Below are 12,453 nucleotides of genomic sequence, written 5' to 3' on the forward strand. Positions count from 1 at the left end.
GTGGAGCGGACGGGGGAGGGCGGGGAGTTGTGACGTAAACAGTGCTATATCTTGTGGTTGGTTTAGGAAATAAATTAGTGTGCGTAGAACCCACGAAGTATACTTGACCTGTTATCATCTGTCTTCAATTACTAGTTATTAAAGCCAAATAACTACAAGCCTGTCTCCGACTCATCTTGGGGAACGTTACATTGGTGTCAGAAGTGAACTTTTCGAACAAGGGACGTCTATCCGGACGAGAGTCGTAACTGCGTCACGGAGCTAGCCGGTAAGCTAGCGGGGATGGATAAGTTCAGCAAGATGGGAGTGAAGCAGGAACACAGTAGTGATGAAGAGGAAGATGGAGCATGCGGGTGGTCGAAGGACATGAGAGAGGAGTTCATGAGTGCACGGGAGGTGAGAGAGCGCCTGAGAGAGTCGGCGGTGAGGATGGCTAGAGACGCGGGAATGTCTCCGTCTTCTGCGACGGTTCGCGCCATTTTCAAGCTGGAGGTAAACAACAATGGCGGCGCCCATCAACCCGCAGCAGCCGCCGCCGGGTCAGTGAAAACACCCAAATTCTCGGGTAAGGCAGACTGGGAGGCTTTCCATGCCCAATTTGAACTGATTGCTCATGCCGGGGGGTGGTCAGTAGAGACTAAAGCACTACAGCTAGCTTTGTGCCTCACAGAAGAGGCTCTTTCATGTCTGCTACTACTTAGCCCTGTGGACCGACTCAGCTATGGAGCGTTAGCGGGGGCTTTGAAGAGGCGGTTTGGACAGTGTTTCCCGCCAGAGCTGCTCCGGAACGAGTTGAGTAACCGCTGTAGAGAGTTTGGAGAGACGCTGCGTGCACTGGCTAACAACGTGGAGAGCCTGACGCGGCGGGCGTATGCACACATGCCACCCGGAGTACAGAGTGAGCTGGCACGTGATCAGTTCATCAGGGCCCTCTGGCCTGCATACTTGAGGGTCGAGGTACAGCTGCAGCATCCACAGTCCTTAGAGGCGGCCTTGGAGATGGCTGTGGAGAGGGAGAACGTGTGGAGTGGAGCTGCTAGGAGCGGCGGAGTGCCGGTGGCGCCGGCGGTGAGGAGCTGCAGGGAGGAGGAGAAGCCTGCATGGGTTACCGAGCTGACAGAGATGATAAGGGTTGTTTCTCTGCAGCCAACACACAGACCAGACACCAGAGTCTGCTGGGAGTGTGGTCAGCCAGGACATTTTGCCAGAGACTGCACCAAGGCTCGGCGACGCCAGGGAAACGACGGGGGGCCCGCATAGAGGAGGATATGTGGAACCAAGCCCGAAGACTCCCCAAACAAACCACAGCTTTATTGCCACCGACTCAGACATCCGCGGAGGGAGCCCGACATCACAGCAGGGGGAGCCAGACTCTACGCCCTCCTGAAAAAGATGACAGCACCGGAGTGGAGCCTGTCGTCGCGGTGGGCCGTGCTGGTGGGGACTCCTGCTATGTCCCTGTCGAGGTGGAGGGGGTGCCCTGCGATGCACTGGTGGACACAGGCTCTACAATAACCCTGGTGAGAGCAGAGGTGTTGCCCAGTGGGACTATGTTCGAGCCAACAGCGGTGCGTCTGCGCACAGTCACCGGAGAGTTGGCGGCTATGAAAGGAAGAGGAGTGCTGTCTGTGTCGGTGGGGGGAGTGGAAGTGCGGCACCCCGTGTGGATAGCGGATGTACAGGACCTGTGCATTCTGGGTTTGGACTTTCTGAAGGCGACGGGCTGCCTCCTGGATCTTCAAGCCGGCACAGTGAGTTTTCGGGGGGGGGGCCTGTAATTACTATGACCCGTGTCCACAACCCTGCTGAGCCTGCGGGGAGACCCCCGACACCCACCGTGAGTACCCTAGACACGGAAGCAAACCCTCCCTCCCTTCCTGTACCCACGGTGACGCCCACTCAGGACAATTCCCCACCTGTCACCCCCGGGCTGCGCCACCCGAGCACAGCCCCCCCCCAAGTACCCCAGACGGAGGTAGAAGAGGCTCGGTCTGCAGTATTGGAGGTGTGGAGGAAGAACTGTGGCGGCCTGAATCCCGAGCAGCAGGAGCAATTGGGGCAGCTCCTGCTAGAGTTCCAGAGCAGTTTCGCCATGAAGGAGGAGGAGGTGGGCCGAACACATCTGGTGGAACACGAGATCGATACGGGGGACTCGCGGCCCATCAGGTGTCGCCCGCGGCGACTCCCCCTGGCTCGTCAGCAGGCTTGCGACGAGGCAGTGCAGAGCATGCTGCAGGCAGACATCATCGAGCCCTCAGACAGACGGTAGTCATGGTCCCGAAGAAGACAGGGGGCTGGCGGCTATGCTCAGACTACAGACCGGTGAACGGGGTCACCAAGAAGGATTCATACCCCCTTCCCCGCATCGATGAGTCCCTGGACCTGGTCGCAGGGTCGTCGTGGTTCTCTTCCTTGGACCTCCGCAGCGGGTATTACCAAGTCCCTCTTGCCCCGGAGGCCAGACCAAAAACGGCTTTCTGCACCGGCCGAGGACTATGGCAGTTCAAGGTCCTCAGTTTTGGGCTGTGTAATGCCCCGGCCACCTTCGTGCGGTTGATGGACAGGGTGCTGTCTGGGATTCCCCGCCAACAGTGTTTGGTTTACCTGGACGATATCCTGGTGCATGGCAGCTCGTTTGAGGCGGCCCTAGGATCGCTAAAAGTGGTGCTGGAGAGGATCAGAGCCGCTGGGTTGAAGCTACATCCAGATAAGTGCCATTTCCTACAGAGAGAGGTCACCTTCCTGGGCCACAAAGTGGGGGGGGAGGGCATCGGCACCCTGCACGAGAAAGTGCAGGCGGTCACAGGCTGGCCAAATCCTCGCAACCAGAAACAGCTGAAGAGTTTCCTGGGCCTGGCCTCGTACTACAGGAAGTTTTTACGGGGTTTTGCCTGCATTGCCGCACCCCTGTTCCAGCTGCTGCAGAAGGACAGGGAGTTCCTGTGGTCTGAACAATGTCAAGCAGCGTTTGACGGCCTTCGGCGTGCCCTGAGCGAAGCCCCGGTTCTCGTCCCAGCCAACCCCCGGCTGCCGTTCACCCTGGACACCGACGCTAGCGGCGTTGGGGTAGGCTGAGTGCTATCCCAGACTACACCAGAGGGGGAGCGGGTGGTGGCATACTTCAGCCGGGCGTTCAACAAAGCGGAGCATCTGCCCCTGGTGCTCATGGCATGTCGGTCTTCAGTCCAGGAGTCATCAGCCTGTTCGCCGGCCCTCCTCATGCTGGGGAGAGAGCTTCGAACCCCTGCAGTGTTGGCGTTTGGTCGGCCACCAGATTCCCTGGACACGCCTCCTGGTCCTGAGTACGCAAGGAGGCTGCAGGACCGGCTTGAGTCCGCTCATGCCTTTGCCCGCGAGCAGCAGAAAAGTGCTGCGGGTGAGACAGAAGCGGAACTACGACATCAGGACCAGAGGGCAGCATTTTCCGGGCCGAGGAACTGGTTTGGGTCTACAGCCCACAACGAACGAAAGGCCGGTGCCCAAAGTTGGACAGTCAGTGGGTTGGTCCTTGCCGAGTACTGGAGAGGGTGGGGGAAGTGGTCTACAGGGTGCAGCTGCCACCAAAGGGGAGAAAAGTGGTGCTCCACAGAGACAGGCTGGCTCCGTACAGAGGCGTTGCTTCCCCACAGACCGAAGGAACCTCGGGACACACAGACGTCCCATCGACATCCCTCCGCAGACCCCCCAGCGGACAGAGCAGCAGTCCCCCATCAAGGACTGAGAGTCCCCCCAGTCTTTTGGTGCCTGGGCCAGATCCGGCAACCCCAGCCCCCCTGCCGAGAAGGCAGACACGACCCCCGGGTCGTTTCAGAGACTTTGTGTGGTAGTAAGGTTATAGTGAGACCCCCCAGTTCCTGTAGAGGGCAAGAATGCGCCCTGTTCTCACTGGAAGGGATGGTAGTCCACCCAGCTCTTCCTAGTCAAAGTGCAGTGTGTAGGTGTAGTGTGGGGCTGTGTTTAGTTGTTCCTCGTAGGCGAGGAATTTTGTAGTGGGGGGGTAGACACTATAGAGGGCTGGGATTGTGGTGGGTTTTCTGTGTTTTCAAAGGCTACTGGTTTGGTTGGGGACAGCCAGTGGGGTAGTCCCTGCAGTGAGCTGGAGAGGGTGGGGGGAGTGTTTTGTACTGTGTTTTATATGTTCCTCGTGGGCGAGGAACTTTTGTAGTGGGGGGGTAGTGTAGCGATCCTGATAGGCTACTCAGGGTGTCACTACTCAGGCATCCCCCGTCTCTCTGCCAATCATAGAGCTGCACCGTGATGGTGGCTGAGGTGCGGGCCTGTGGTTGGTGGAGCGGACGGGGGAGGGCGGGGAGTTGTGACGTAGACAGTGCTATATCTTGTGGTTGGTTTAGGAAATAAGTTAGTGTGCGGTAGAACCCACGAAGTATACTTGACCTGTTATCATCTGTCTTCAATTACTAGTTATTATAGCCTAATAACTACAAGCCTGTCTCCGACTCATCTTGGGGAACGTTACAATACTGTATGTTAAATGGATATATCCGCCTTCTTTCATTTATCTTTCCATTCCCACAACAATATGCATAAATAAATGGCATATTTTGGACATAGTTCGAATGGTGATTAATCATGATTAATTAATTTTTAAGCTGTGATTAATCTGATTAAAAATTGTAATCGTTTGACAGCCCTAATTTTTATACTTTATCTTTATTCGTATCTATTTAATTGCCAGATGAGCCCAGATTATATTGCAAATTCAACCTTGATGATCATGTAAAAATTGCTTTTGCACACTAAACTGCAACAACATTTTAGTAAATGAAAATGGAAGTTTGCTGAAACTTTTCCAAAATCCTGTTTGTGATTTTTGTCTTTTTCTTGCTCTCAGGAAGAACACAACAACTCTCGGCACTTGCTTGTTGGACATGCTAGTAATCTCCTCCGGTACTATGTGACTTTCTGTGACTTTTCACAGCGATTTATAAAAAAAGATTTGCCTCATAGAGGAAGAGGGATTGTGGGTGTTTCTGCAAGTCTCTCAGCTTGGGCAGTAGGAATAAAGAAATGAAGTGGTATTACACATAAAACACAAGGCTGTGATACGAGCTGCGGTACATGGCTCGCTTTATTTTTGTTGCATCAGCCCGCGTAGGCTGTCCTCCTCTCTCGCTCCGTGTTTATGCAACTGGTGATCAGATATGAGCCAGCCTTCTTATCATATTGTATGTCTCCAGGCTGTGAGTGGGTTCGCTCAAACTTTCCCCAAAGTAAACCATTGAAACGGAACAGAAACTTTTAGTCCTCTAGACTCGTTGGCCGCCATGTGAACCCCAAATGCTCAAATCCCATTTCAGCAGTGTGGAAGGGAGGGAAATGAGCATCGGGGAGGAAGAGGGGAGAATAAAAGATGTTGGGGAAGGAAAGGGGAGGGGGTTGGCATGCTCAGTTGTCTTAGCAGATAATAATTAAGCTTATATAGCTTGAAATCTCCCTGGATGTGCTTTGAACAAGGTGCATGAGCAGATATAAATATATTAACGGCAGCTGCCTCCACATTTATTAAAGAGGGAATCCGCCACATTTCCGCGCGGTGCAGAGGATGGCACCCTGAGGGGTAATGAATGACGCAGTGATTCATCTGCTTTTTGATTGTGTGCGTTGGTATGACTTTTAAATTCATGCAGACATCTGCGAGCTGTCAGAGGAGGGCCAGATGTTTTGCTGCGTTCACACTATTTGTCTGATCTTAACAGCAGTTCAGTCTCTTGTTGTCGTGTTATGGTCCCATCACTTCTGTTTTATTAATACCTGACAATCAATGTTAAGCAAAGAAGGCATTGTTATAATAATCCTGCTTTACTTAGAGTAGTCCTTCCCCTCTTTTGTGTCTCTGTAGGGTTTATTTTTTCTCACATCCCCTCTTCACACAGGTTTTCATTTTTCTTTTGCAGCCTGCCTATAGGCTCCTATATTATTCATGACCTCCATATTGTTTTGGGCTGATGCAGAATATATGTTTTTCACTCCAATCCGAAGCCTCATCTACAATTTAGCAGGGCTAAACTTCAGGATAACTGCAGGTTGCAGCATTAATGATTCATCTTTATTACACTTTAATCTCATCATATAGTAGGCTCTTGCTGAATGACAATATGGGATAAAAAAGGGGATGGTGTCACAAAGGTTGTGAACCGCACTTGATCTCTGCCAGCTGATACCACCACCTTCCATGTTCTCATTCATAACAGTCCGTTCGATGTCTCACTATGGGATGCGCCTCATCGCGGAGCAAACGGAAGCATCAATCTCATTACGCTAATCCTGATTGGCTGGTGATCTTGACGTCAGCGTCAGGGAATTCACCCCCTATAAGTAGCTTGCGCCACGACGCATGCGTCATTCAAACACCTCTTCTCGCTTCAGAGCACATCTCTATAGTAGCTGGACAAGCTTAACGGTCCACAGACTGAACCCAAATATAACCATTTCGGTCGACGGGCGCTCGCCGGCTACTCCTTCTGCTTCGCAAGAAGACGGTAATACTAACGCCAGTTAGTATTAAAATCGACCTCGCCGTTTCTTTCCCCGGAAAGTAAGGTAAGGTTTTGATTTTTTCTCAAGCTAGCTACGCACCTGTTGCTAGCTAGCTTCCCCTTACTACCGACACCACGGTAGCGAGGACGCTTTTCTTTTTCTCTCTCACGGAGGAGAAAAGGATTAGAAGTATATTGACACACCAGTCAATATTCTTTGAGAACAAAGGACCCACACCGTCCCTTTTTCTCCGGATTAAGGACGGGTTGGTAACACTTTTTCTCTCAACGACGTACCTGTTACGAGCGGGTCCTCTCCACGCCACGAGGCGAACAAGATGGACGCCTCTCCCCCTCACACCAGAGGAGTCAGGGACTCGGAGGCTCGGTCATGCGGCTGCGGGTTGAAGATAGCAGGCACAGACTCACACCAGGTCTGCTCGTCCTGCCTCGGGCTGGAACACGCCCAGGAGGCTATCGACAACCCCGGCTCGTGCGGGCATTGTGCCCGCTTCACCCGAAAGAGCCTCCACCGACGGCTAGCACACCAAGCTAGCTTGTTGGAACAGGACTCCCTCATGTCCACTGATTCGCCTTTTGGCAATCAAGACACAGGGGCGTCCGCCGCAGAGACTGAGCCCCTCACTGTGTCGGTCTGGGGCTCACTAACAGCGGCAGCTGTGGAACCGGGATCCCACGCCGTGTAAGGCCGGGACCCGATGGCGGCAAGAGACGCGGGAACGGAGCCCCACGCCTCACCAGGCGGGAGCTCCCGGCGAGACCTCACCATGGTCTCGCCCGCAGAGGCTCGGCCTGCTCCGCATACCGCCGATGGAACTGCTGGTGGCCCACCTCCTACCGAGGATGGGCCCGTCACCAAGCGGGAACCCCACGCTGCCAGCGAAGGTGGACCGTTTCCAGTCGACAATGACTGAACGGTCCTAAAGAGCCGCAGCGTTGTCCGCCAGGGCTCTGAACGTTTCCTCACTGCTAACCGCATACCAAGCGGAGCTCTGTGAGGATATGTTGAGTAATCCTGGACCGGCCGTTCTGGATGAGTTGGCCGCGGTCACAGACATTTGTCTCCGTGTCCAACGCTGCGCCGTCCAGGCCACGGGCAAAACAATGGGGATCATGGTGGTGCAGGAAAGAGCTAGATGGCTCAACCTCACCGACCTCCCAGACCGGGAAAAGGAGGATGTGCTTGACATGCCCATCGTTCCCGAGGGGATTTTCGGCTCTGCTCTTGCCTCCATGCAGAGGAGATGCGAGTCGAAAAAGAAGGAGGACGAGGCCCTCCACCTCTGCCTCTCTCGAAGGGCCCAGCCGCTGCCTTCGCAGCCCTTCGTCCAAGCTGCTCCGAACCCTGCTCGGTTCAAAATACCGAAAACGCAGAGGTCGCAGTCCGCCCCGAGTCCCCAGCCCAGGCAGGGGACGAGGGCGAGCTGGCCTAGAAAATCTCCAGTTCCGGCTGCAGCCCAGGCGCAGCCAACCCAGAATTTTGGCCAGCAGTCGAGGAAGAAGAAGCGAGCGGCGTGACAGCCCCTCCTTCTCCCCTCTGTGACAGAGCTGGAATTCTACGATTCCCCAGCTCTAAATGTGTTCCCGCCGCCTCGAGAGATGCCTCAACACCATCCTCAAGTCAGCGTAAACACATGTCACACACTTATTGATTTTTCTGTCATAAAACATTTTCCGCTGACGCATCCAGGCTTCGAGCCAAGGGCGCAGCTCGAAAAAATGAAAAGAAAAACAATAAAAACAATAAACAGCCCGTCAACTGTTCCCCTTCTGAGAGCAGCTACGGCCTCTCTCAAAGGGCGGACAATTGACGGGTCTGTGAAGGCACCACCGTCACGCGCATGCGCAGTGCCGGCTGGGGCTGTAAAGGCACCACCGTCACGCGCATGCGCAGTGCCGGCTGGGGTCGTGAAGGCACCACCGTCACGCACATGCGCAGTGCCGGCTGGAGCTGTAAAGGCACCACCGTCACGCGCATGTGCAGTGCCGGCTGGGGTCGTGAAGGCACCACCGTCACGCACATGCGCAGTGCCGGCTGGAGCTGTAAAGGCACCACCGTCACGCGCATGCGCAGTGCCGGCTGGAGCTGTAAAGGCACCACCGTCACGTGCATGCGCAGTGCCGGCTGGTGTTGTGAAGGCACCACCGTCACGCGCATGAGTAGTTATACACATGCCCTTTCAATCAAAAAAAGGTGACAGGTCACACCTCTCCCTACTTATGTTAATGAGCTAAGTCCCGCCTCCCTTTGTTCGAGGTGGATGTCCCACCTAGGTGTGAATTCACACGTAGGTGTGAGATCCTTTGATGTGAGGGGTGAGGTACATCACACGTAGGTGTGAAATGCCCCCCTGTGTAGTCCCTTTGTTAGAGATCCTTTTGTGTCATGTGAAAAGCCCGGGGCTAGCGCTTTTGTTGTCTAATTCTTTGATGTGTTGATTAAGTCTCTTTGTGTTGTCTGCCCCCTTGTCCCCTCAGAGTTGTATAATCTAATTATGAAGTCTGGTCCTTTGACGGGAGGTGTTATAACACACCGGTGTGACTTCACACCGGTGTGTTATAAGCCTCTGATGTTAATTTAGGTGTTGATTAAGTCTCTTTATGCTGTCTGGCCCCCTGCCCCCTCATAGTTGTATAATCTAATTATGAAGTCTAATCTATGAGGTGTTATAAACCTCTGATGTTAATTTAGGTGTCTCTTGAAGTTAGGTGAGACTGTCTACCAGCCCCCTCCTAGCCTCTCCCCCCTTCCGGGCTATGACGCAGGCAGATAGTGGGGGGTGGAATTAGAAATATGCGCAAACTAATTAAAAAGACAGCAATTCCATTCACCTTTTCAAAAAAGAAAAATGGCCAAGAGACGCCTCAAATGGGGGTTAATCAGTCAGCTTACCGCATCCGTCCGGAGCGTCAGTCAAACGAATGCAGCAGCAGCAATGCGGGGGTCTCTGTGCACAAACTTATCTCGCGCCCCCTTTTGGTCATGCGCGTTCATGTGTGTTGGAGGAGGGGCTCTGTGAGGAAGTGGCAGATTTTCCCTGGTTTGACTGCAAATTCTCCAAATTATCTAACCCCTACCTTAAAGAACAATTCACACACACATACACACACAACCAGATGTGGGGGGTTGAGATAGCCGGGGTGTAAATGTTAATTAAGACACTCTCTGTGAGAGGAATGAAGTTAGGTGAGACTGTCTACCAGCCCCCTCCTAGCCTCTCCCCCCTTTCGGGCTATGACGCAGGCAGATAGTGGGGGGGTGGAATTAGGTAGAAATATGCGCAAATTAAATAAAAACAGCCATTAATTTTCACTCACCAAGACATCTAAAACGTTATTATCCTCTCTAGATTTGATTCAGGGTCTGTTTTAAATGGTGTGTTCTGGCTAAGGATGTTTTATTTTCAAGTTTTTGTGAAACTGCTAAATAAGTATCTGTTTTTGCAAAGAGGTTATTTTCAAAAGATCTTATTTAGTTTTTTAATAGTGATTTCTAAGGATATTCTCTTTTAGTATATGGATTTGTGAACTAATGTGTAATTACTTTTATTAACTATAATTGCACACGATCATTCTAAGAAGAGTGAGAGGGCTAATGAGCCAGCACCATACCTCCTCTATGCATTTTCTTGACCTGTATCTGATCTTGAAAAACTTGACTCTTTTAAAAAAAGTTATTTTTCATCCATCATTTTCAACCATACAGCAAGAGATCAAATTTAAGAATAAGTAATAGTTTGTCACGATTTTACGGGAAATAGTCAGTGCGCGATGTCACATCTTAAAGACAGCTTGAACTGGATAAATGGTTAGTCTTTTTCAAACATACCGTACGTTCTGCATGTTAGTATATCTGGCCAATCGATTTAGACCCTACTGCCCTAGACGCATGCCCTCAATAGGGAAGTCACGCTTTGGGAAGAGGTGTTTCATTTCACAGATCCACCTTGATTGTTGTTGGTGAGGGGTGAAGGAAGGGGGACGGGGGAGGAAAATTCAGAGGATGAAGAAGCAGAAAACATAACTTGTTTTGTAAAACGGACAGCACGTCAGTTTCAAGAAAGACGACACCGTGTTTATGCATGACATGCAAAATATCTTGAAGCCCTGTAAAAAAAAAAAAAAAGGTACAAGTTTATTGTGTTGAAAATATCGCAAAAAGTCGTAATTTTGTATAATGTATTAGTTGCATGTTGTATTTTGCTAGAAATCACTATGTAGTTTTTCAAAAAATATAATGGAAAAGGAGAGAAAGACAAAAAACAAAATATCACAGTATGTTGAAAAATATGAAAAAGTAATGTGTTCAAAATAACATGAAGAAATCAAAGTAACGCTTCTAAAAAACATATATTTTAGAAAAGTAATGTTAGTCATGTCAAGTTATCAAGACTGCTGTGTTTCATCGAAACAGTGTTAAAATCACAAACATAAAGAAAACGAATTCCTTACAAATTAATGAATATTTTACCCGGTTAAAAAGGTTTGCATCCATTAAAGTGTAACTAAAAGTATCTTAGTAACACTAGAAAAGAGAATAAAGCAGTAATGTCAACAAAACTGGATTGCTCCATTGAAATAGTGTTAAAATCAAAAAGTGCCTTTAAAGAAAATGTATTCAGATAAAGTATTTTATTTTCAGAAATGTTTAAGGTTTTGCATACATAAAAAGTGTATCTTACAGTTCCTTTTCTGAGAGAATTACACACAAATCTGCAGAGTGTCACTAAAAAGTTTTACACAGGGATTGACATTCTGTATGAGGGTTTCACACGGACACAAAGTCTACTTCATTATCTACTTTTTCAGCTTTTATACACAAAAGTGTATCTTTCAGTAACTTTCTCAGAGAATTTAAGCATAAATCTGTCAAATGTTCAAAACAACCTTGTTTCTTGTTTTTATTTAATTTGCGCATATTTCTACCTAATTCCACCCCCCCACTATCTGCCTGCGTCATAGCCCGAAAGGGAGTGTCTTAATTAACATTTACACCCCGGCTATCTCAACCCCCCACATCTGGTTGTGTGTGTGTGTGTGTGTGTGTGTGTGTGTGTGTGTGTGTGTGTGTGTGTGTGTGTGTGTGTGTGTGTGTGTGTGTGTGTGTGTGTGTGTGTGTGTGTGTGTGTGTGTGTGTGTGTGTGTGTGTGTGTGTGTGTGTGAGAATTGTTCTTTAAGGTAGGGGTTAGATAATTTGGAGAATTTGCAGTCAAACCAGGGAAAATCTGCCACTTCCTCACAGAGCCCCTCCTCCAACACACATGAACGCGCATGACCAAAAGGGGGCGCGAGATAAGTTTGTGCACAGAGACCCCCCGCATTGCTGCTGCTGCATTCGTTTGACTGACGCTCCGGACGGATGCGGTAAGCTGACTGATTAACCCCCATTCGAGGCGTCTCTTGGCCATTTTTCTTTTTTGAAAAGGTGAATGGAATTGCTGTCTTTTTAATTAGTTTGCGCATATTTCTAATTCCACCCCCCACTATCTGCCTGCGTCATAGCCCGGAAGGGCGGAGAGGCTAGGAGGGGGCTGGTAGACAGTCTCACCTAACTTCAAGAGACACCTAAATTAACATCAGAGGTTTATAACACCTCATAGATTAGACTTCATAATTAGATTATACAACTATGAGGGGGCAGGGGGCCAGACAGCATAAAGAGACTTAATCAACACCTAAATTAACATCAGAGGCTTATAACACACCGGTGTGAAGTCACACCGGTGTGTTATAACACCTCCCGTCAAAGGACTAGACTTCATAATTAGATTATACAACTCTGAGGGGACAAGGGGGCAGACAACACAAAGAGACTTAATCAACACATCAAAGAATTAGACAACAAAAGCGCTAGCCCCGGGTTTTTCACATGACACAAAAGGATCTCTAACAAAGGGACTACACAGGGGGGCATTTCACACCTACGTGTGATGTA

At 50.3% G+C, this 12,453-nt stretch overlaps 1 protein-coding gene across 1 annotated transcript; it reads left to right on the forward strand.

The window, feature by feature from the left end:
* The first annotated feature begins 1,268 nt into the window (after positions 1-1,268).
* Positions 1,269-3,364, forward strand: LOC117545404. The gene is made up of 2 exons (XM_034215162.1): positions 1,269-1,746; positions 1,904-3,364. Exons 1-2 carry the CDS (start codon positions 1,269-1,271, stop codon positions 3,073-3,075), a joined length of 1,650 nt encoding a protein of 549 aa, XP_034071053.1. The 3' UTR covers positions 3,076-3,364.
* Positions 3,365-12,453: the final 9,089 nt, after the last annotated feature.

Source organism: Gymnodraco acuticeps, unplaced genomic scaffold (assembly GCF_902827175.1).
Source record: "Gymnodraco acuticeps unplaced genomic scaffold, fGymAcu1.1, whole genome shotgun sequence".
NCBI lineage: Eukaryota > Metazoa > Chordata > Actinopteri > Perciformes > Bathydraconidae > Gymnodraco > Gymnodraco acuticeps.

What these genes read in the sequence shown, in the direction of transcription:
- LOC117545404 (XM_034215162.1), top strand. Translation starts at nt 1,269, where the DNA reads ATGTGGAACCAAGCCCGAAGACTCCCCAAACAAACCACAGCTTTATTG. An exon ending in CCTCCTGGATCTTCAAGCCG is followed by an intron (nt 1,747 to 1,903) that starts GCACAGTGAGTT and finishes ACGCCCACTCAG; the next exon opens with GACAATTCCCCACCTGTCAC.